The 21,522-nt window shown below is 47.5% G+C and overlaps 1 protein-coding gene across 4 annotated transcripts in view; it reads left to right on the top strand.

Moving 5' to 3' along the window:
• The window catches only part of OPTN (optineurin), a 46,625-nt gene that overhangs the window by 12,555 nt on the left and 12,548 nt on the right, over positions 1 to 21,522 (top strand). For 3 of the 4 annotated variants that reach the window (XM_081331604.1, XM_081331603.1, XM_081331605.1), the window contains exons 4-12: positions 516 to 683; positions 1,348 to 1,427; positions 2,985 to 3,131; positions 5,788 to 5,872; positions 8,704 to 8,819; positions 11,473 to 11,622; positions 13,184 to 13,277; positions 16,821 to 16,979; positions 17,432 to 17,562. In XM_081331604.1, the coding sequence (XP_081187730.1) occupies positions 516 to 683; positions 1,348 to 1,427; positions 2,985 to 3,131; positions 5,788 to 5,872; positions 8,704 to 8,819; positions 11,473 to 11,622; positions 13,184 to 13,277; positions 16,821 to 16,979; positions 17,432 to 17,562 (1,130 nt within the window). The remainder of the gene's footprint in view (positions 1 to 515; positions 684 to 1,347; positions 1,428 to 2,984; positions 3,132 to 5,787; positions 5,873 to 8,703; positions 8,820 to 11,472; positions 11,623 to 13,183; positions 13,278 to 16,820; positions 16,980 to 17,431; positions 17,563 to 21,522) is intronic. The other variant, XM_081331606.1, reaches the window with a different exon arrangement.

The raw sequence follows: 21,522 nt of genomic DNA on the forward strand, positions 1-21,522 counted from the left end.
AACTATTCAGGATCAAGCTCAACGTCAAGAATGCAGTTACGCATCGTGGCCTTTAGCGTTCCTTCAGCCAGTCCTTGACTTACATTTAGTGACCAAAGTTACAACGACACGAAAAAAAAGTGACTTATCACCGTTATTCACACAACCTTGGCAGCATCCCAATGGTCACGTGATCAGTAGTTACAACGGTCGCGGTGTCCCGGGGTTGCGCGATCCCCTTTTGCATCCTTCTAACCAGCCAAAGTCAATGGGGGAAGCCAGATTCACTTAACAACCGTGTTACTGACTTAACAACTGCTTGATTCACTTAGCCAGGGTGGCAGGGAAGGTCATAAAATGGAGCAAAATTTAACAACTGTCTCGCTCAGCGAGAGAAATTTTGGGCTCCAGTGTGGTTGTAAATTGAGGGTGGCCTCTATTAAGTCAGGCTTAGGACGGTTCTGTGTTTGGCTTCGCTGTCCGGCAAGGTCTTGGCTGCTCTTGAAGGGGACTCACCCCTAGGTTTCTCCTCCTAGGAGAGCCCCATTCCCAGGAAGGAGGCAGCCCAAGAAGTCGAGCAACTGAGGGCCCAGGTGGCGAAGCTGCAGGCCGAAAAGGCGGATCTGGTGGCCATCATTTCCGAGCTGCAGCTGAAGCTCAACGCGGCCGCAACCGAGGACTCCTTTGTGGAGATCAGGATGCACGTAAGCCGCCACTCATCCTCTCCAAGAGCCCTTCTGTTACTGGGTGGGATTTCCTTCATCTTGTCTACCGGCAGTCCTCGACTTCCAACAGTTCATTTAGCGACCGAAGTTACTACAGCACTGAAAAAAGGGACTTAGGATTGTTTTTCAGACTTAACGACCGTCATGGCATCCCTTTGATCACATGATCAAAATTAGGACGCATGGGCAACTGACTCATATTTATGACTGTTGCTGTGTCCCGGGGACACCAAGATCCCTTCTTGCGGCCTCCACACGTGCCAACTCAGTGGGGAAGCCAAGATTTCACTTAACCGTCTGACTGACTTAACAATTGTAGCGATTTACTTAACGGGGCAAAGACTCACTTAACAAATGTCTCGCTCGGCAACATAAATTGTGGGGCTCCGTTGGGGCCGTAACGCGAGGACTGCCTGTCGACTCGGAGGTTGCAACCCTAGTTTACTTAATCTCCGGAACGGATTTGTAAAAGTGGGCGAGTAGAGGCAAGGGTGAAAGAAGGAAGGCCTTAAAATTGTCGACCCGCAAGTGCTGGGTTTGGAGAGTGTTCGTTCATTGTTCTTTTGACAACCTGAGTGTGTGTGTGTTCGGAGATGAAAAGCCAGCTGATGGATGCGACAAAGCCGTCTGTCATTTTCTGCAGGAAGGAGAAGCGGAAGGGACCCTGAGAGAACATCAGGAGGTGGATGTCAAACGAATAAACGGGAACGCGGCTCTCTACGTGTGAGTAGATTTTTTTCGGGATTCTTTGAGCATCTGCAACTGCCCTGTACTTTTTTCTTCCAGGTCAATCAACAGCTGCTTAGGAGAGCTGCTGAAAACCAGAATATTTTAGATATAGAGGTAGTCCTCGACTTACGACCGTAATGGAGCCCAAAATTTATGTTGCTAAGCGAGACGTTGGTAAAGTCAGCTTTGCCTCTCTTTTTTTTTTTGCAACTTTTCCTGCCGCTGTGGATCACTGCAATTGTTAAGTTAGTAGCGCGTTAGTTAAAGGAATCTGGCTTCCCCCTTGACTTTGCTTGTTAGAAAGTCGCAAAAGGGGATCGCATGACCCCAGGACACTGCAACCGTCATAAATACGAAACAGGTCACTTAGTGACTGTTCGAAGCTACAACAGCACTGAAAGCAGTGACTTGTCATCCTTTTTCCACATTTATGACCGTTGCAGCATCCCCCCACGGACACGTGATCAGAATTCAGACACTTGCCAACTGACTCGCATTTATGACCATTGCAGTGTCCGGGGAGGGGGTCCACACGATCCCCTTTTGCGACCTTCTGACAGGCAAAATCAGTGGGGAAACCAGATTCACTTAACAGCCATGTTACTGACTTAACAACTGCACTGATTCACTTAACAAATGTCTCACTTAGCAACAAAAATTTGGGACTCAATTGTGGTTCGTAAGTCAAGGCTGACTCGGCCAATTGCCAACAGTTCGATCCTGATGGGGCTTCAGGTTGACTCAGCCTTCTGTGGTCAGTAAAATGAGAACCCAAATTGTTGGGAAAGGATATGCTCACTCTGTAAACCACTTAGAGAGGGCTGTGTAGAGCACTATAAATCAGTATATAAGTCTAAAATCTGTTCTGTTCTATTCTATTCTATTCCGTGTCGAGTCTAGTCTAGTCTAGTCTAGTCTAGTTGATTGGCACAGGAGTTAGAGTGCAATATCACAGGCTAAACTCTGCCCACTGCCAGCAGTTCGATCCTGACCTGCTCAAGGTTGACTCAGCCTTCTGTCCTTCCCAGGTCAGTAAAGTGAGGACCCAGATTGCTGGGGGGACAAGATGATGACTCTGTAAACTGCTTAGAGAGGGCTGTAAAAGCACCGTGAAGCAGTCTATAAGTGCTAGTGCCGTTGAAAAAAAAACAACATCTGGAAGAGGCTGAAGACAGACGCCTCCTTATTTCCCATGAGTATAAGAAGTGGAGGGAGCTACAGTTGCAAGCAACTCGCAAGATTCTGTTAACTATTTGTTACTATTCATTGTAAAAATGGTCTTAGCCTTCTGGTGGGGTTGATCCATCCTGGTGTGGTATGCCTGATGGGCGGACTTTGATTGAAATCCGAATTCAGTTAATGAAGCTGCACATTGGTTTGTGCTTAAATTGTAAGCCGCCTTGAGTCTTCGGAGAAGGGCGGGATATAAATGGGATTAAAATAAAATAAATAAATAACTGAATCAGGATTTCGGCCTGTGTCTTCCTTGACCCTAGAATAAGGCAGTCTTCCATGATTTCACCCCAACGTGTCTTTTCTGTCTTGTTAAAGCCGGACTAAATCTATGGACGAAGCCAAGAAATACTTGGAAAAAGAAGAATTAACCGTCAGCCAGCTTCTGCACTCTCTTAGGAGTGAGACTCAGAAGAGGGAAACCCTGGAAAATAAGATGCAAGAACTGAAGGATAAGTGTCAACAGTGCGTATTTTTCTCATTGTATCAAACATCATGGCTAGCCAGCTTCCAATTTTGTGCTTTCCCAGTAATCGTTCTCTTGCTTCCGTGTGTAGCTCTGTAGTATCTCCATCTCAGCATCCTTACCCCGCCCGCCCTGCCCCCCCCAAAAAAAGTCTGATTTGGTGTTCTCTCACCTGTCAGCGCCGAAAAAAATGGAGTTGCCTTGAGCTTCATTTCACCCTTCGTACTTGCGTAAGAACAGAAGGAAGGAGAGCCAGCCAGCTTGGGTGGGACAGATGGAAAGAAGGCAACGCAAAGAAGCTTCTTAAGCTTGGAGGAAGTAGGTGGAATTCCGCCAATGGTCAGCCAGCCCATTGTGCATCTCCCCGGGAAGTGTTGTGGATGGTTGTTGCAGCCTTTCCTGTAGAGTAGGAGCCAGTTGAGCCATTTTCAGTGGCTGGAAGGGCCTTGGCTTAATGGACGTATACTGTCTCAGGTAGTCCAGTTTTTAGACGTGGATAAAATCTTTGTAAAAAAGGTGATAAAGTGCTCAGGTCATGTCAGTGTGGAGCACCGACTCCTGAGCTTCTGAAAAGCTTTTAAGTGTGTTTTTAAGAACTTATATGACAATATAAGTCATTCATGATATGGCTGCCTGCAATTTAAGCTGCACCTTGCGTTAAACAGCTCATCCTGCCAATCATTTTATTTTATTTTATTTTATTTTATATAATAATAATAATAATAATAATAATAATAATAATAATAATGATGATGATGATGATGATGATGATGATGATGATGATGTTGGAAGGGACCTTGGAGGTCATCTAGTCCAACCCCCTGCTCAGGCAGGAAACCCTATACCATTTCAGACAAATGGCTCTCCAGTCTCTTCTTAAAAACTTCCAGTGTTAGAACATTCACAGCTTCTGGAGGCAGGTTGTTCCACTGGTTAATTGTTCTGTCAGGAAGTTTCTCCTTAGTTTTAGGTTGCTTCTCTCCTTGATTAGTTTCCATCCGTTGCTTCTTGTCCTGCCTTCTGGTGCTTTGGAGAATAGCTTGACTCCCTCTTCTTTGTGGCAGCCCCTGAGATACTGGAACATTGCTATCATGTCCCCTCTCGTCCTTCTCTTCATTAAAATAGACATACCCAATTCCAGCAACCGTTCCTGATATGTTTTAGCCTCCAGTCCCCTAATCATCATTTTTATTATTTTATTTTATTTTACTTTATTTTATTTTATTCAAAAGGTTAAAATCCAAAATCCAAAACAGAAATAGAGATGAAACGAAACTAAGCAAACATATTGGAAAAAAGTGAATTGGAAAAAAACAACAACACCCCATATATTATCCTTTGCAATGGTGGTGAATATCTGTAGCTCGGGTGTCAGATGAGGGCAGAGGTTCATCCTCCGGGCTGGTGGGTTGGTTTCCGAACGTTTCATCACCAAGCTAGGTAACACCTTCAGCGGACTTTAGGAGATGTCGGTGTTCTTCTCTTTATAAGGGCTTCCGGTGTGGGTGTGTTGAGTGAGGGTCTTGTGGTGGGTCAGGTGTGAGCCATCAGTGAGAGGCTTGTGAACGTCACGTCAATTAAAAACCGGGATCCCTGAAGATCAGCTGGCCGTCAAACGCCACAATCCCAAATCCTTAATCTCTACCCACGCCGACACCAAACAGCACCAGTTCGATTGCAGCAACACAGAAATCATCGGCCACGCGGTTACCACCCGCCACGCTGGTGAGTTCAAGGAAGCCTGGTGCTCCACAAGCAATTTCATCCTCAGGCACATCAACCTACAACCAGCCTATGAAGCCCTCGGAATCCGTATCAACCGCACAACCAACCAGAGATGGCACTGACCCCCAACCAGCCTACACAAGCCCCTCTCCCACCAGCAGTTCACCTCCCAATGACCCTGACCCGATGTAACCTCCCCATCACAAGACCCATCAAAGACTCTCATGATGACTCACACGTGACCCAGCACTCGACACACCCACACCTGAAGCCCTTATAAGCAGAAGAACACCAACACTGACGGCCCCTAAACTCCGCTGAAGATGTTACCTAGACTGGCAATGAAACGTTCGGAAACCAACCCACAAGCTCGGAAGACGAACTTCCACCCTCATATATTATCCTTCCCTAGTTCAGGGGTAGGCAACCTTGGCTCTTTTATGACTCGTGGACTTCAACTCCCAGAATTCCTGAGTCAGCCACGCTGAGGGGAAAGGGAGAGGTTTCCAAGTTGAGCCGTGCTGGCTCAGGAATTCTGGGAGTTGAAGTAAAGAGCCAAGGTTGCCTACCCCTGGCCTAAGCCTAGGCCGCTTTATGACTTGTGGACTTCAACTCCCAGAATTCCTGAGCCAGCCACGCTGAGGGGAAAGGGAGAGGTTTCCAAGCTGAGCCGTGTTGGCTCAGGAATTCTGGGAGTTGAAGTCCACGAGTCATAAAAGAGCCAAGGTTGCCTACCCCTGGCCTAGTTGAACGCTGACAAAACTGTTGCACCAAGACAGCTTCTTCCCCTTGCAAAGCAGGTCCCAAACATACAAGCTTGAACATCTATTTGCACATCCTTCAAATCTTTTTTTTTTAAGATATTAAGCCACGCGTCCTTTGATAACAGGTTCTAGATCGCTGTTTTACCGGAACCCTTGCTTTCCACAGGCTGTTGAGTCTGAAAAAGAAGACAGACGAGAAAGGCACTCAGACAGAACAAGAAGCCAAAAAGAAAGAAGAGAGAAGCGAAAGTGTAAGTACGACTCATTTACCAGTGGAAGAAAATATTTGTAGCTCAGGGTTGAACTGAGGGGTCTTTGGTGCTCTCTGAGCTTGGTGGTTTCCCTGCAGACATTTCGTTACCCACCTAGGTAACATCATCAGTGCTAGAAGGGAAGGGAGGGAGGTTTGCAAGGGGACGAGCAGGTCTGTGGGGGCCTTGATGCCCTCTGAGTTGGTTGTTTACTTGCAGGTGTTTCATTACCCAACTAGGTAATAATATCAGTGCCAGAAGGGAGGAAGAGGAGGAGGAATTCTGTGGGGGCCTTGGTGCCTTCTGAGTTTGCTTGTTTTCTTGCAGGTGTTTCATTACCCAGCTAGGTAACATCATCAGTGCCAGAAGGGAGGAGGAGGAGGAGGCCTGTGGCGCTCTATGAGCTTGGTAGTTTTCGTGCAAACATTTCATTCCCCAACTAGATAACATTTTGAAGATGTTACCTAATTACCTTATCAAGATGTTATCTATTGTATAATAAAAAGAGCCTTGGTGGAGCAGTGGGCTAATGCCTCCTTAAGTAACACCAGCTGCCTGCAATTAGTGCAGGTTCGAGTCCCACCAGGCTCAAGGTTGACGCAGCCTTCCATCCTTCCGAGGTAGGTAAAATGAGGACCCAGATTGTTGGGGGCAATTAAGCTGACTTTGTAATAATGCCGCTTGGGGGGGGTGTGTATGAAAGCCCTAATAAGCAGGCATATACATAGAATGAAGGCTACTGCTAAGCACATTGATTTGTGCTTCTTAGATTGTAAGCCGCCCTGAGTCTTCGGAGAAGGACGGGATATAAATGGGATTAAAAAAAAAAGTCTGCAAGAAACCAGCCAAGCTCAGGAGAGCACCAAAGGCTCCGCTACTCGTTTATTCACACTCCGTACGCCAAACCCCGTAGGAATTTTGTCATTTCGTTCCTCGAAAACTCAGAAAGTTACTTAAACGAACTTCTTTCCATCGCTTGTGCCCGACTCCACTTTCACATAAAGTCTTACGCGTTGTGTATCTCAGAATGTTGCATTAGGAGACGCTGCGTGATGCTGCTTGCCTTCTTCGGTGAGACTCAGTAGGCAGAGAGCAGAGGGTCTGGCTCGGGCTCAGTAGGCAGAGAGCAGATGGGACTTCCCGTGTTCAGATGGCCAAGTTTTGTCAGTGTATAGACAGCAAACAAGGAAAGCAAGGGGAGATGGCATGGACATCTTTGCAGGTTATAAATTTTGCTATGATGCTAGCTTGGACAACTCACTCAGCCAACAAATAAGAACTAGAAAAGGGGAAATTGTTCATTGAATATTTAATAAAACACATAGATTTATATAGATCTAGCCCAGTACCGGGTCACGTTAATTGCAGAGATATTTCCGACCAGCAAGTCATTCTGTGTCCAAATCGGTCCCAGAGGGCCCTGTGAAAAGATGGATAGTTGTTTGAATCTACAGAATTCCTAGAATGCAGAAAATGAGGAGATCTGATACCTCCCATATTTGTTAGACCCAGAGGCCTCCATGAAAGGAATGGCTAGTGGTGAGGAACTGCCTTTAGAGCAAACAGAGTTGAATTTCCTAATCTTGCTCTTAACAGCAATGAGACTAATAGAGGAGAATATCTGTAGCTCAGGGTTGAAATCGGCCATCAACAAACACACAGAGATAAACAACATCTACATACCATTCAAAAGAGACAATCAAATAGTAAAAAGACCACAGTGCCTCCCCACCAGCAATCAACATCCAGATGAGCAGAGATTAACATCAAAGCAATCAGACCAGCAATCAAGCGAACAGTATCCTAATCAAGGAACTGCCAAACAAGCTAACTGTAAACAGCAAATCCAGAGAGTTCACATGTGTACAAAGATTTATTGCAAGCTTAAGCTCTTTACAAGAATCTGAACTACTAGCGATCCAAGCAAATTGGCAGTAGATAAGAGCCAATGGAATTCAAGGTGGCCTGGACTTAGATCTCTTGTGGGCACGAAGGGATGCCAGACTGATGATGCGCTTAACCCCCTCTCTCGGGCACAGCTTAGTCATCTATAAGCGCAATCAAGAAACCACCAAGAACATCCCACCCACACTGACAGGGCAACCCACTAGAATAGAAATTGAGAACAAACCCTACTTCCTTTTAGCAGTGATAACGTTACCTAGTTGAGTCCTGAAATGTCCGCAAGAAAGCCACCCTGTTCAGAGAGCACCAAGGGCCCTTCCATAAGGATCCTGGATGGGACATTGGCAGATGTTCCCAGCGCTCAGAATGAGATTGTGCCCATCACAAACTGGCTGTCATTCTTAATTTCCTAACCCTGTTGCAAAACGGGAGCGTCTCTTGATCCCAAGAGAGATTTTAGACAAATCCATTTTTTAAGCAATTCTAAATATTTTTAGGCCCGTCATGTCCCCTCCCACGCACAACTGAAAAATAGTGTGAATTTTAAACTTAGTTGCAAGAAACCCCTACTTCAAACAGAGGCTCTCCCTCAAGTGACAAAACGGTGGTGTGTTTTGCAGGATCAGCGAGGAATACATGCTGGTTTTGTAGCAGCAGTGCATGTGTTATTCCTGTCGTGTGCCTCAAGGGCACAAACAAGACTCTATTATTATTATTATTATTATTATTATTATTATTATTATTATTATTATTATTATTATTATTATTATTATTATTATTATTATTATTATTCTGAGTGGGTGATTCATCTAGAATCGGGCTACCTGTTTGACTCCTTGATGCTGTGAGCAACGTTCTTTTTGCACCTTGTCATGTTTTCAGCAAGACACAATAGGGTTTTCCAGTTGTTGAATTCTTTCTTTTAGGTGGGCAGTGAAGTGGAAATGCTAAACCTACAAGTATCTGCCCTCTTCAGAGAGCTCCAGGAGACCCACGCCAAGTTAAAAGAAGCAGAAGTAATTCAGAAAAAGCTGCATGAAAGGTAAGCATTGGATATTGCCAGACCTCTTTTTGAGTCCCAACTCAACTCCTTCGTTCAATTAATACCACTTTACAAGGCCTTGGTAAGGCCACCCTTGGAATACTGCATCCAGTTTTGGTCACCACGATGTAAAAAAGATGTTGGGACTCTAGAAAGAGTGCAGAGAAGAGCAACCAAGATGATCAGGGGACTGGAGGGTAAAACATATAAGGAACGGCTGCTGGAATTGGGAATGTCTAGTTTAATGAAAAGAAGGACTAGGGGTGACATGATAGCAGTGCTCCAGTATCTCAGGGGCTGCCCCAAAGAAGAGGGAGTCAAGCTATTCTCCAAAGCACCAGAAGGCAGAACAAGAAGCAACGGATGGAAACTAATCAAGGAGAGAATCAACCTAGAACTAAGGAGAAACTTCCTGACTGTTAGAACAATTAACCAGTGGAACCGCTTGCCTCCAGAAGTTGTGGGTGTTCCATTACTGGAGGTCTTTAAGAAGAGATTGGTCAACCATTTGTCTGGAATGGTAAAGGGTCTCCTGCTTGAGCAGGGGGTTGGACTAGAGGACCTTCAAGGCCCCTTCCAACTCTGTTATTCTGCTATGACTAAGTTGAGAGCAAAATTTCCATGGTTAAGTCTGGTGGTTATTAAGTCCATTGCATCCAATTTATCGGAGGTGGTGACCCTTTGAAATTTTGTATGCAACGAAATTTCATTTTATTTTTTATTTTTATTTTAATTCCATTTATATCCCGCCCTTCTCCGAAGTCTCAGGGCGGCTTTACAAACTTAGCAGTAGCCTTCATTCTATGTATATGCCTGCTTATTAGGGCTTTCACACACACCCCAAGCGGCATTATTACAAAGTCAGCTTAATTGCCCCCAACAATTGATGTATGCCGATTGGTGTACATTCAAAGTGACAATAACATTGTTATTATTATTACTATTATTACAACTACTACAACAACAATTTTCGTCACGGCTGTTCAGCAGCGCGCAGCAGTGTTAAGTGACTCAACGTGGTCATTAAACAAATCCGGCTTTCTTCCAGTGCCGATGCCATTTTCGAACGATCACTAAATGAATGGTTGTAAGTTGAAAACGACCTGTCCAAGGTCCTTCGAAACCATGCTGCTTTTAGCATTTCATTGCACTGTCGGTTGGCTCTTGCATTCCAACATTGCCTATGCCTGCATGCACAGTGCCTTCCTACTACTTATCTAACCGATCTGATGCCCAGAAGGCATTTTTCTCCTGAAGTTCTTGTTCTGAAAATTAAGGAGACCCATACACCTTTTGGCAATCCTGAGTCTGCCCAAATCCGCTTGCCTCCAATCTTTCTTCCCTTTTCAAAAACGTTCTGCCCCAAGTACAGTAGTAAGCCCAAACATAGTCTGATTAGCAGACCAACACATGTTCTGAAATGGCATGATGATGATGATAATGTTATCCATTCAGTCATGTCCAACTCTCAGCGATTCCCTCGGCCAGCTCTCTCCACATCTTCCAAGTTTGCAGTGCTTCTTTGAGTTGTTCTACGCTGTGGCTGGTGTCGGCTTCCATGGTGTCCATCCAGCCACCGTGTTCTTTGGCAACCTGGTTTCCTGTTACCGCTAACTCTTCCAAACACAATTGCTTTCTCCAGAGAATTCCCCCCCACTCACGACATGGCGAAAATAAGTGAGACTTCAATAACACAAACTTGTGAAGTTAGCTGTGGTTTCACAAAAGCTGATGCTTTTTAACAGCCTTTATTCAGCAATAGCAGTAGAAATGGCACTTAGATTTATATACCACTTTGTAGCGCTTTACAGCATAGGTTTACAGAGTCAGCCTATTGCCCCCCTTACATCCCCCCAGCAATCTGGATCCTCATTTTACTGACCTTGGAAGGATGGAAGGCTGAGTCATCCTTCAGCTGCTCAGGATCGAACTGCTGGCAGTGGGCAGAATTAGCTGGATTAGCCTGCAATACTGCATTTTAACCACTGTGTATGATGGATGGATGGGGAAGGAAGGAAGGAAGGAAGGAAGGAAGGAAGGAAGGAAGGAAGGAAGGAAGGGGAAAAGGGAGAACAATAGCACTTAGACTTATATACCGCTTCACGGTGCTTTGCAGCCCTCTCTAAGTGGTTTACAAAGTCAGCCTGTTGCCCATAACAATCTGGGTCCTCATTTTACTGACCTCGGAAGGATGGAAGGCTGAGTTGATCTTGGCCTGGTCAGGATCGAACTGCCGGCAATGGAATGCAGAGTCAGCCTGCAATTACCACCTTCTAACCGCTGCGTCCCATGAATGGATGGCTGGATAGATGGGAAGGAAGGAAGGGGGGGGGGAGAACAATAGCAATAGAAATAGCACTTAGACTTATATACCGCTTTGCGGTGCAGCCCTCTTTAAGCAGTTTACCAAGTCAGCACGTTGCCCCCCCCTAACAATCTGGGTCCTCATTTTACCAACCTCGGAAGGATGGAAGGCTGAAGTCAACCTTCAGCCGGTCAGGATCGAACTGCTGGCAGCGAGCAGGAGTCAGCCTGCAATCCTGTCTTCTAACCACTGCGCCACCAGGGCTTTTTAATCTGAAAAGATGCTGCTGGTTGGTTCCTTCCGATTTTTAGCCGTGTTTCTTCCCTTGCGATGTCTCCCATCGCCCAGGTGTCAGATTCTTGAAAGGGAACACCCTGCCAGAGTTGGCGACCTGGATGAGAAGCAGCAGTTGCTGTACACCATTAAGAAGCTGGAGCTGCAGGTGGAGAGCATGCAGTCGGAAATCAAGCTGGAGCAGGCTAAAACCAACGACGAGAAGTGAGTGTAGCCCCAGGAATAGAGTCTTGGGGATGGGATCCCCACGTGTAAAAGTGACAACAATCATCTACGGAGGTTCTCAGTCATCCAGGTCACGATTGTCCCAAAGGTGCTTTTTCCAAAAGGCAAACTGGATGATCTTCTTCTTCTTCTTCTTCTTCTTCTTCTTCTTCTTCTTCTTCTTCTTCTTCTTCTTCTTCTTCTTCTTCTTCTTCTTCTTCTTCTTCTTCTTCTTTTTCTTCTTCTTCTTCTCCCTTCTCCCTTCTCCCTTCTCCCTTCTTCCCTCTTCCTTCTTCCTTCTTCCTTTCTTCTTCCTGAAGAAGCGTCTTGGATGGGAAGCCAAACATGTTTCAAGGAAAAATAGTAAGAAAGTCCAGTTGCCTTTTGGGGAAGGAAAAAAAAACACCTTTGGGATAGTGATAGCAAACATGTTATTTCTTATTTCCTTATCACAGTGGTGGCGAATGTATGGCATGCATGCCAGAGCTGGCACTCAGAGCCCTCTCTGTGGACACGTGCACGCCGTCGCCCCAGTCCCGCATTCCCCCCCGGCCCCTACATCCCCAAAAGCCCCCCCCCCAGAGGATAGTCACACCCGGGCATGGCCCGCGCGGAGCAGCGCAGCCGATGACATGGCAGCTGGGCAGCAGGGACAAGAATCTGCCCTCGCGCCCCGTCACATGCAGTTGATGCTGCGGGGAGAGGGCATGGCCACCATGGCGCTGCTGGGTTGCCTGGGCGATCAGCTGTCCATGGAGGCAGTGAGTGGCCCTGCAGGTGGGCTGGGGCGGAATGGTGGGGGCAGAGTGGGTGGGGCCAGGGGCGGAGCAGGGGCAGGGCAGGCGGGGCCAGAGCTGGTAGGATGGGGGGGCGGAGCAGGGACCAGGGCAAGGGTGGGGCCGTTTTTTGGACGCTTGGTCTCTAAAAGGTTCGCCATCGCTGCCTTACCTCTACGTATACTGCCAAGCAGAGTTTCCAGATGAAAAGCTGGCAGAAGCTGCACTGCGGATTTGGCTTTGGCAGGCTGAATTTTACAGTTTAAAAGCTCTTTTATATATATATATCTCATCTCCGTTTCAAAGCCGAAGAGCCAGCGCTTGTCCGAGGACGTCTCCGTGGTCATGTGGCTGGCATGACTAGACGCCAAAGGCGCATGGAACGCTCTTAGCTTCCCACCGTAGTGGTCCCTATTTTTCTACTTGCATTTTTACGTGCTTTCGAACTGCTAGGTGGGCAGAAGCTGGGATGAGTAACAGGCGGCTCGCTCTGTTACGCGGCACTTGGGATTCGACCCGCCAAACTGCCGATCTTCTGATCGACAAGCTCAGCGTCTTAACCCACTGAGCCACCGCGGAGAGGGAGAGAGAGAGAGAGAGAGAGAGAGAGATTTCATTTTTGGGGGGGCGCACACAAGTGCAAATCCGTCCAGGATCTTGTGTGATTTGCAGATATCGGTTCCTTTGCTGCTCTCATTGTGGCGTTCTAGTAAGGGGGAAAGTGGGGGACAGCCTCTGTGGGTGCTGAACTTTCTGTCTGTTTTGTTTTCCTCGTCCTCCTCTAGAGCCAAATTCAGCAGCCTCCAGGATGCGTACGGCAAGCTTGCAAAGGAACTGACGGAGGCTTTGCAAACCGTGGAAGAATTAAAAGGAAAAGAGGTGAGCTTTGCTCTAGAGCAGAACCGTGGCAGAAAGCGATGGAGGGGGCTTGTGGAAGAATAGAGTTGCTTTCCCTCTTGCCTCCCAGGCAGATATTAGAACATGACTTTGCCCAGCTGTGAAATTCCTGTGACTATTGACCCCGCTGAGAACAGCAGGATTGGGGTAAGGATGGGAAGCCATCTTGGATAGCTACTCCTTAAACCTACACTGGATCTCCTCCTCCTCCTCCTTCTCTTCTCCTCTGTCTTCTATCTCCTCCTCTTATCTCTTCCTTCCCCTCCTCTGCCTCCACCTCCTCCTCCTCCTTCTATCTCCTCCTTCTTCTCTTCTCCTCCTCTGTCTTCTATCTCCTCCTCTTATCTCTTCCTTCTCTTCCTCTGCCTCCTCCTCCACCTCCTCCTCCTCCTATCTTCTGTCTACTTCTCTGCTGCCTCCTTCCTCCACCTCCTCCTTCTATCTCCTCCTTCTCTTCTCCTCCTCTGTCTTCTATCTCCTCCTCTTATCTCTTCCTTCTCCTCCTCTGCCTCCTCCTCCCTCCTCCACCTCCTATCTACTGTCTACTTCTCTGCTGCCTCCTTCCTCCACCTTCTCCTCCTCCTCCTTCTTCTCTTCTCCTCCTCTGTCTTCTATCTCCTCCTCCTCTTATCTCTTCCTTCTCCTCCTCCGCCTCCTCCTCCTCCTCCTCCTATCTTCTGTCTACTTCTCTGCTGCCTCCTTCCTCCACCTTCTCCTCCTCCTTCTATCTCCTCCTTCTTCTCTTCTCCTCTATCTCCTCCTCCTCTTATCTCTTCCTTCTCTTCCTCTGCCTCCTCCTCCACCTCCTCCTCCTCCTATCTTCTGTCTACTTCTCTGCTGCCTCCTTCCTCCACCTCCTCCTTCTATCTCCTCCTTCTCTTCTCCTCCTCTGTCTTCTATCTCCTCCTCTTATCTCTTCCTTCTCCTCCTCCGCCTCCTCCTCCTCCTCCTCCTCCTATCTTCTGTCTACTTCTCTGCTGCCTCCTTCCTCCACCTCCTCCTTCTATCTCCTCCTTCTCTTCTCCTCCTCTGTCTTCTATCTCCTCCTCTTATCTCTTCCTTCTCCTCCTCTGCCTCCTCCTCCCTCCTCCACCTCCTATCTACTGTCTACTTCTCTGCTGCCTCCTTCCTCCACCTTCTCCTCCTCCTCCTTCTTCTCTTCTCCTCCTCTGTCTTCTATCTCCTCCTCCTCTTATCTCTTCCTTCTCCTCCTCCGCCTCCTCCTCCTCCTCCTCCTATCTTCTGTCTACTTCTCTGCTGCCTCCTTCCTCCACCTTCTCCTCCTCCTTCTATCTCCTCCTTCTTCTCTTCTCCTCTGTCTTCTATCTCCTCCTCCTCTTATCTCTTCCTTCTCTTCCTCTGCCTCCTCCTCCACCTCCTCCTCCTCCTATCTTCTGTCTACTTCTCTGCTGCCTCCTTCCTCCACCTCCTCCTTCTATCTCCTCCTTCTCTTCTCCTCCTCTGTCTTCTATCTCCTCCTCTTATCTCTTCCTTCTCCTCCTATGCCTCCTCCTCCCTCCTCCACCTCCTATCTACTGTCTACTTCTCTGCTGCCTCCTTCCTCCACCTTCTCCTCCTCCTCCTTCTTCTCTTCTCCTCCTCTGTCTTCTATCTCCTCCTCCTCTTATCTCTTCCTTCTCCTCCTCCGCCTCCTCCTCCTCCTCCTATCTTCTGTCTACTTCTCTGCTGCCTCCTTCTATCTCCTCCTTCTTCTCTTCTCCTCTGTCTTCTATCTCCTCCTCCTCTTATCTCTTCCTTCTCTTCCTCTGCCTCCTCCTCCACCTCCTCCTCCTCCTATCTTCTGTCTACTTCTCTGCTGCCTCCTTCCTCCACCTCCTCCTTCTATCTCCTCCTTCTCTTCTCCTCCTCTGTCTTCTATCTCCTCCTCTTATCTCTTCCTTCTCCTCCTCCGCCTCCTCCTCCTCCTCCTATCTTCTGTCTACTTCTCTGCTGCCTCCTTCCTCCACCTCCTCCTTCTATCTCCTCCTTCTCTTCTCCTCCTCTGTCTTCTATCTCCTCCTCTTATCTCTTCCTTCTCCTCCTCTGCCTCCTCCTCCCTCCTCCACCTCCTATCTACTGTCTACTTCTCTGCTGCCTCCTTCCTCCACCTTCTCCTCCTCCTCCTTCTTCTCTTCTCCTCCTCTGTCTTCTATCTCCTCCTCCTCTTATCTCTTCCTTCTCCTCCTCCGCCTCCTCCTCCTCCTCCTCCTATCTTCTGTCTACTTCTCTGCTGCCTCCTTCCTCCACCTTCTCCTCCTCTTTCTATCTCCTCCTTCTTCTCTTCTCCTCTGTCTTCTATCTCCTCCTCCTCTTATCTCTTCCTTCTCTTCCTCTGCCTCCTCCTCCACCTCCTCCTCCTCCTATCTTCTGTCTACTTCTCTGCTGCCTCCTTCCTCCACCTCCTCCTTCTATCTCCTCCTTCTCTTCTCCTCCTCTGTCTTCTAACTCCTCCTCTTATCTCTTCCTTCTCCTCCTCTGCCTCCTCCTCCCTCCTCCACCTCCTATCTACTGTCTACTTCTCTGCTGCCTCCTTCCTCCACCTTCTCCTCCTCCTCCTTCTTCTCTTCTCCTCTGTCTTCTATCTCCTCCTCCTCTTATCTCTTCCTTCTCCTCCTCCGCCTCCTCCTCCTCCTCCTATCTTCTGTCTACTTCTCTGCTGCCTCCTTCCTCCACCTCCTCCTTCTATCTCCTCCTTCTCTTCTCCTCCTCTGTCTTCTATCTCCTCCTCTTATCTCTTCCTTCTCTTCCTCTGCCTCCTCCTCCACCTCCTCCTCCTCCTATCTTCTGTCTACTTCTCTGCTGCCTCCTTCCTCCACCTCCTCCTTCTATCTCCTCCTTCTCTTCTCCTCCTCTGTCTTCTATCTCCTCCTCTTATCTCTTCCTTCTCCTCCTCTGCCTCCTCCTCCCTCCTCCACCTCCTATCTACTGTCTACTTCTCTGCTGCCTCCTTCCTCCACCTTCTCCTCCTCCTCCTTCTTCTCTTCTCCTCCTCTGTCTTCTATCTCCTCCTCCTCTTATCTCTTCCTTCTCCTCCTCCGCCTCCTCCTCCTCCTCCTCCTCCTATCTTCTGTCTACTTCTCTGCTGCCTCCTTCCTCCACCTTCTCCTCCTCCTTCTATCTCCTCCTTCTTCTCTTCTCCTCTGTCTTCTATCTCCTCCTCCTCTTATCTCTTCCTTCTCTTCCTCTGCCTCCTCCTCCACCTCCTCCTCCTCCTATCTTCTGTCTACTTCTCTGCTGCCTCCTTCCTCCACCTTCTCCTCCTCCTTCTCTTCTCCTCCTCTTTCTATCTCCTCCTCTTATCTTTTCCTTCTCCTCCTCTGCCTCCTCCTCCACCACCACCACCTCCCATAGGGGATGTTTTTCAACTTCCAAGCCTACGTTACATTTCCTGGTAGTCTCTCATCCAAGCAGGAAGCAGGTCCAATCCTGCCTAGCCATTTTTTACTTTTTTTTAAAAAAAAGGCTGGCTTGGTGACTAGGCCCCTGGAATTCAGCAGGCGATATCCCTGATTCAACCCACTGCAGGTGCAAAGGATAGACCAGGCAACGTTAGACGAATTAATTCACAAACTGGATCTTGCCGAAAAGGCACTGGCTGCCAAGCAGTTGCAGATCGACAAAATGAAGCAGACTCTTACGAAGCAAGAAGAAGAGCTTGAGACTGTGGCTGTCCTGCGAGCTCAGGTATGGCTGAACAGGGTTTAACTTCCCAGGTCTAGTCTGTAGCTTGAGATTCTCTGGTGGTCTTCCATCCTGACCATGACTGCATCTGGCCCTGCTTAGTTGCAAAGTCCAGTCAGATCCTGTCACCTGAAAAGGTTGGCGAGAGCTTCTTCATTTCATCTCTACTCCTGATGACTTTGTGGATGCGTCCACCTAGCTTTTTTTTCGCCTGGGAGTGGTTTGAAATATCTCATTTTGGGGTGTGTGTGTGTTTTTCAATTTCCCAGTCAGGGTTAGATTTCCTAGTGGCCTTCCATCCGTTCCTCACCAGGGCTGGACCTATTTAGCTTCCAGGCTCGAAACTAGGTCAACCAGATGCTGCCATCGTAGTTAAATGAGTAAAGGGTGAAGATTAGACTTCAGAATAAAAATATTGGGGCTGTTTGAAGTGAGATCATTGTTTTCCTGAGCAGATGGAGGTCTACTGCTCTGATTTCCATGCGGAAAGAGCCGCGCGGGAGAAGATCCATGAGGAAAAAGAGCAATTAGCCACACAGTTGGCGTACTTCTTGGCTGACAAAGAAGAACGTGGAGATCTTGGCAGGTGAGGGACCAAAGAAGGACTTCTTTCTGTATCTAGCAAAGAAAGACTCAAAGAAAGCCCTTCTCCATCAAGGCTCTTGTCACCTTGTTCAGTTGACTACTGTAATGCACTCTACTTGTGGCTGCCCTTGAAGACAGTTTGGAAGCTTCAGCAGATCCAGAAGGCAATGACATGGGCAATTTTGGTTCCACCACATGATATCCTTGTTAATGCCACTGCTTTGTATGTTATGTTTATTCCCAGTCAGCTTCTGGGTTTAATTCAAAGTGCTGGTCACCTCCCATAATCTCCTTGCTGGCAGAGGGTTTGGGGTTAGTTCCTTGACTGCTTATCTCCAATCGTTTCTGACCATTCTAGAAGAGCAGGTATGTTCCAGATCCCTTCTATGAAATGGTGTCATCTAACAGGATCCAGGAACATGCTCTCTGTCACTGTGCGTGACCCACAGAAAGCCATCCCCCCCCCCCGAGGTCCAGATGACCTTTGATAAAGCCTTAAAACTGGGGGACTTCCGGTGGCGACGCGACGTCGAAAGACAGCCGTTTTCGGGCTGCCCGCTCCGCAGCTGTGTTTTTCCATCGTAAACAGCGCCGATCAGCTGTTTAGATGGATTTGAAGCCCCCTCCTCGGGAGAAGAGGAGGGGGTGAGGCCCCAGGTAGGGGTTGAGCTCTCCGGGGCTGCCTGAGCTGAGAGCTTGGGCGGCTGAAGGATGAGCCCCCCCGAAGCCTGGGTTGTTCCGAGCTGCGCAGCGCCTCTGCTCTGGGATTCTTGGAGCAGAGCCAGGCGTTAGCAACCACCCCTGCCAAAAGGAAATACTTTTGATTATCAAGATGCAGGCAGAGCGGTACAGGAGGTCAAGGTGAAGTGGACTCTTTATTTTTACTCTCTAGCTCAATGGATTTTATAGCTTTAAAGTGAAAGTGCGTAATAAGTGAAAGTGGGGGAAGATGGTGGCTAAAACTTCTAAAGCTCTTCGGAATGCGGGGTCTTCCCTGGTGCAAGAGACCTCACTGCAAGCTTTGCTTCCTCCTGCATCTCCCCCGGTATTGACGCTTAAGGATTTACAAGATGCTCTTGGAAAGCATGCACAACTGATGTCTGATATGATGGATGAAAAGTTGAAAAAGCTGGAGGAGAAATTGGAGGAGAAAATGGAGAAATTGGAGAAGAAGATGGAAGAGAAGCTGAGAGCAATGAGGGCGGACATCTTGTCTACGGTTGAATCCGTAGCTGAATGTGTGCTACAGCTGGATATAAAAGTGGAGGATCTCAGTCAAAAGAACTCTATATTAGAAGCAAAGGTATTAGAAAATGAAAATATAAGGGATAAAATGGACGAAGAATTGAGCCTTGTTCAGTATAATCAGATGCAGTATGCTATTAGAATTAGGGGTTTAAAGGAGAATGGTAAAGAAGATTTAAAGCAGCTGATTTCTGAGGCTCTGGAAGGGGTACTGGGCCAGTCAGCATCTGAAATTGAGGGAAATATGGACAAAGTTTTTCGTGTAAATTCATGGATTGCAAGACAGAGGAAGTTACCCAGAGATGTGGTGGTCTATTTTACAAAGAGAGTAATTAGAGATGAAGTCATTCAAGCTGCTTATGATACTAATTTGGTAGTGGCTGAGCAAGAAGTTTTGGTTTTAAAAGAGATCCCTCCGAAGATCCTAAGGAGAAGGAAAGATTTTGCATTTCTAGTACAGGAACTTAAGAAACGTGATATTAAGTTCAGATGGGAGATTCCAGTTGGGTTGGTGGCGACGCACGAAGGTAAAAGACATCGTTTGGTTACTGTGGCTCAGGCACGTGATTTTTATAGTAATGTGTTAAAAGCAACCCCCCTATCATTTTTGGAAGCTGCAAAAGGATACGGTGTGGGAAAGTTTCAAGATGTTGCAGATAGACAGACAGAGGACAATGGTGTTGGAGGGGATCAAGCTACAGTTTCATCGGTTGCTGCAGGAGGCCAGAAGATGACGCGTGCCGCCCTGAGAAGAGCGAGACGAGAGCGAGAGCAAGACCAGCAGAAAGTTATGGAATCTTCAAAGTGTGCTTACAGTGAAGATGTAGGAGGAGAGCGGTCTAAAGAAGTTTTGGGGGTCATGACAGAGGTGCTCCAAAAGTTTTGGGGCGTTAAGATTGCTGATTAAATTTTTAGATTAGAATGTCAATGGAGTAAAATTATTATAGAGGAGAAAGAAAGTTTTTTTTCTTTTTTTTAATATTTTACACAATTTAAGATTGATGTTATTTGCTTGCTAGAAAAGTATATTAGGGTTATGGACTTAAAGTATGTGTTGAACTAAGAGTGGGTATGTAAGCTCCTAATTAACAACAAGTTGTCTTAGAGATTGCCTAAATTTTTTTTTTATATATACTCTTTTTATCTGAACTTTTATTTGAACTTAAGGATGATTTGGAACTGTGAGACATTTGGCGTGATACATGCAAGAACTATTTTTGATTATAGTTTAGTTTGGTTGGAGATTATTAAGATTAACAGAGATAAGCGCTTTTGGTGCGTAACTGAGAATTTGTTTGGAAATTAGAGAAAGGTGGGAGAATGCAAATAGCAGGTGAAAGTTTTTTTTCCTTTTTTTTTTTTTGAAATTAATATGAATAAGGACTGGGATTAATTTTAATTTAATTTAATTTATTAATATTTCTATACCGCCCTTCTCCCGAAGGACTCAGGGCAGTGTACAGGGCAAGAGTAAAATACAAAATTACAAAAGTTAAAAGTAATTAAATATATGCCCGTTAAAAGAACAATTAATACATAATAAATAACCCCAATAAAATAATAATAACCCCCCCCAATCCCCCCTCAGGCCAGGCCGGCTTGTTCGAACAAGTATGTTTTTAGGTCGCGGCGGAAGGAGCGGAGATCGGGCGCCGTCCGGAGCTCAACTGGTAGTTGGTTCCATAATTCTGGGGCGCCCACAGAGAAAGATCTCCCCCTGGGGGCCACCAATCTACATTCTCTGACCGGTGGCACCCTGAGGAGGCCCTCTCTGTGGGAACGCACAGGGCGGAGGGAAGTTGATGCCGGCAGCAGGTGTTCCCTAAGGTACTCCGGACCCCTGCCATGTAGGGCTTTAAACACCATTACTAGTACCTTGAATCTCACCCGGAAGACAACTGGCAACCAATGCAGCTCACGGAGCAGAGGTGTAACGTGGGAGCATCGGGAGACTCCCAACACAACTCTCGCGGCTGCATTCTGTACCAGTTGGAGCCTCCGGGTGGTCCTCAAGGGAAGCCCCATGTAGAGAGCGTTGCAGTAGTCCAGACGAGAGGTCACGAGCGCATGAGTGACCGTGCATAAATCATCCCGGCTTAGATAGGGCCGCAACTGGCGCACCAGGCGAACCTGGGCGAAAGCCCCCCTAGTCACAGCCACCATGTGATCTTCCAAGGTGAGCCGTGAATCTAGGAGGACTCCCAAGTTGCGAGCCCTATCTACGGGGGGTAATAATTCACCCCCCATAGAAAGAGATGGAATATCCGAATAAACCCGGGATGAAGGTATGCAAAGCCACTCGGTCTTGTCGGGGTTGAGTTGAAGTCTGTTCCTCCCCATCCAGACCCGAACCGCCTCCAGGCAACGGGACATCACGTTGAGGGCATCACTGGGGTGGTTTGGGGTCAAAAGAAAAAGCTGGGTATCATCAGCATACTGATGATACCCAACTCCAAAGCCACGAATGATCTCACCCAGCGGTTTCATGTAGATGTTGAACAGGAGAGGCGAGAGGACCGACCCCTGAGGAACTCCACAAACGAGAGACCTCGCGGTCGACCTCTGCCCTCCTGTCAACACCAACTGCGAGCGTCCCTGGAGATAGGAGGAGAACCACTGTAAGACCGTGCCTCCCACTCCCAATCCCCTGAGACGCTGCAGCAGGATACCATGGTCGATGGTATCGAAAGCCGCTGAGAGGTCTAATAGGACTAGA

Source organism: Vipera berus, assembly GCF_964194415.1.
Source record: "Vipera berus genome assembly, chromosome: 6".
Lineage (NCBI taxonomy): Eukaryota > Metazoa > Chordata > Lepidosauria > Squamata > Viperidae > Vipera > Vipera berus.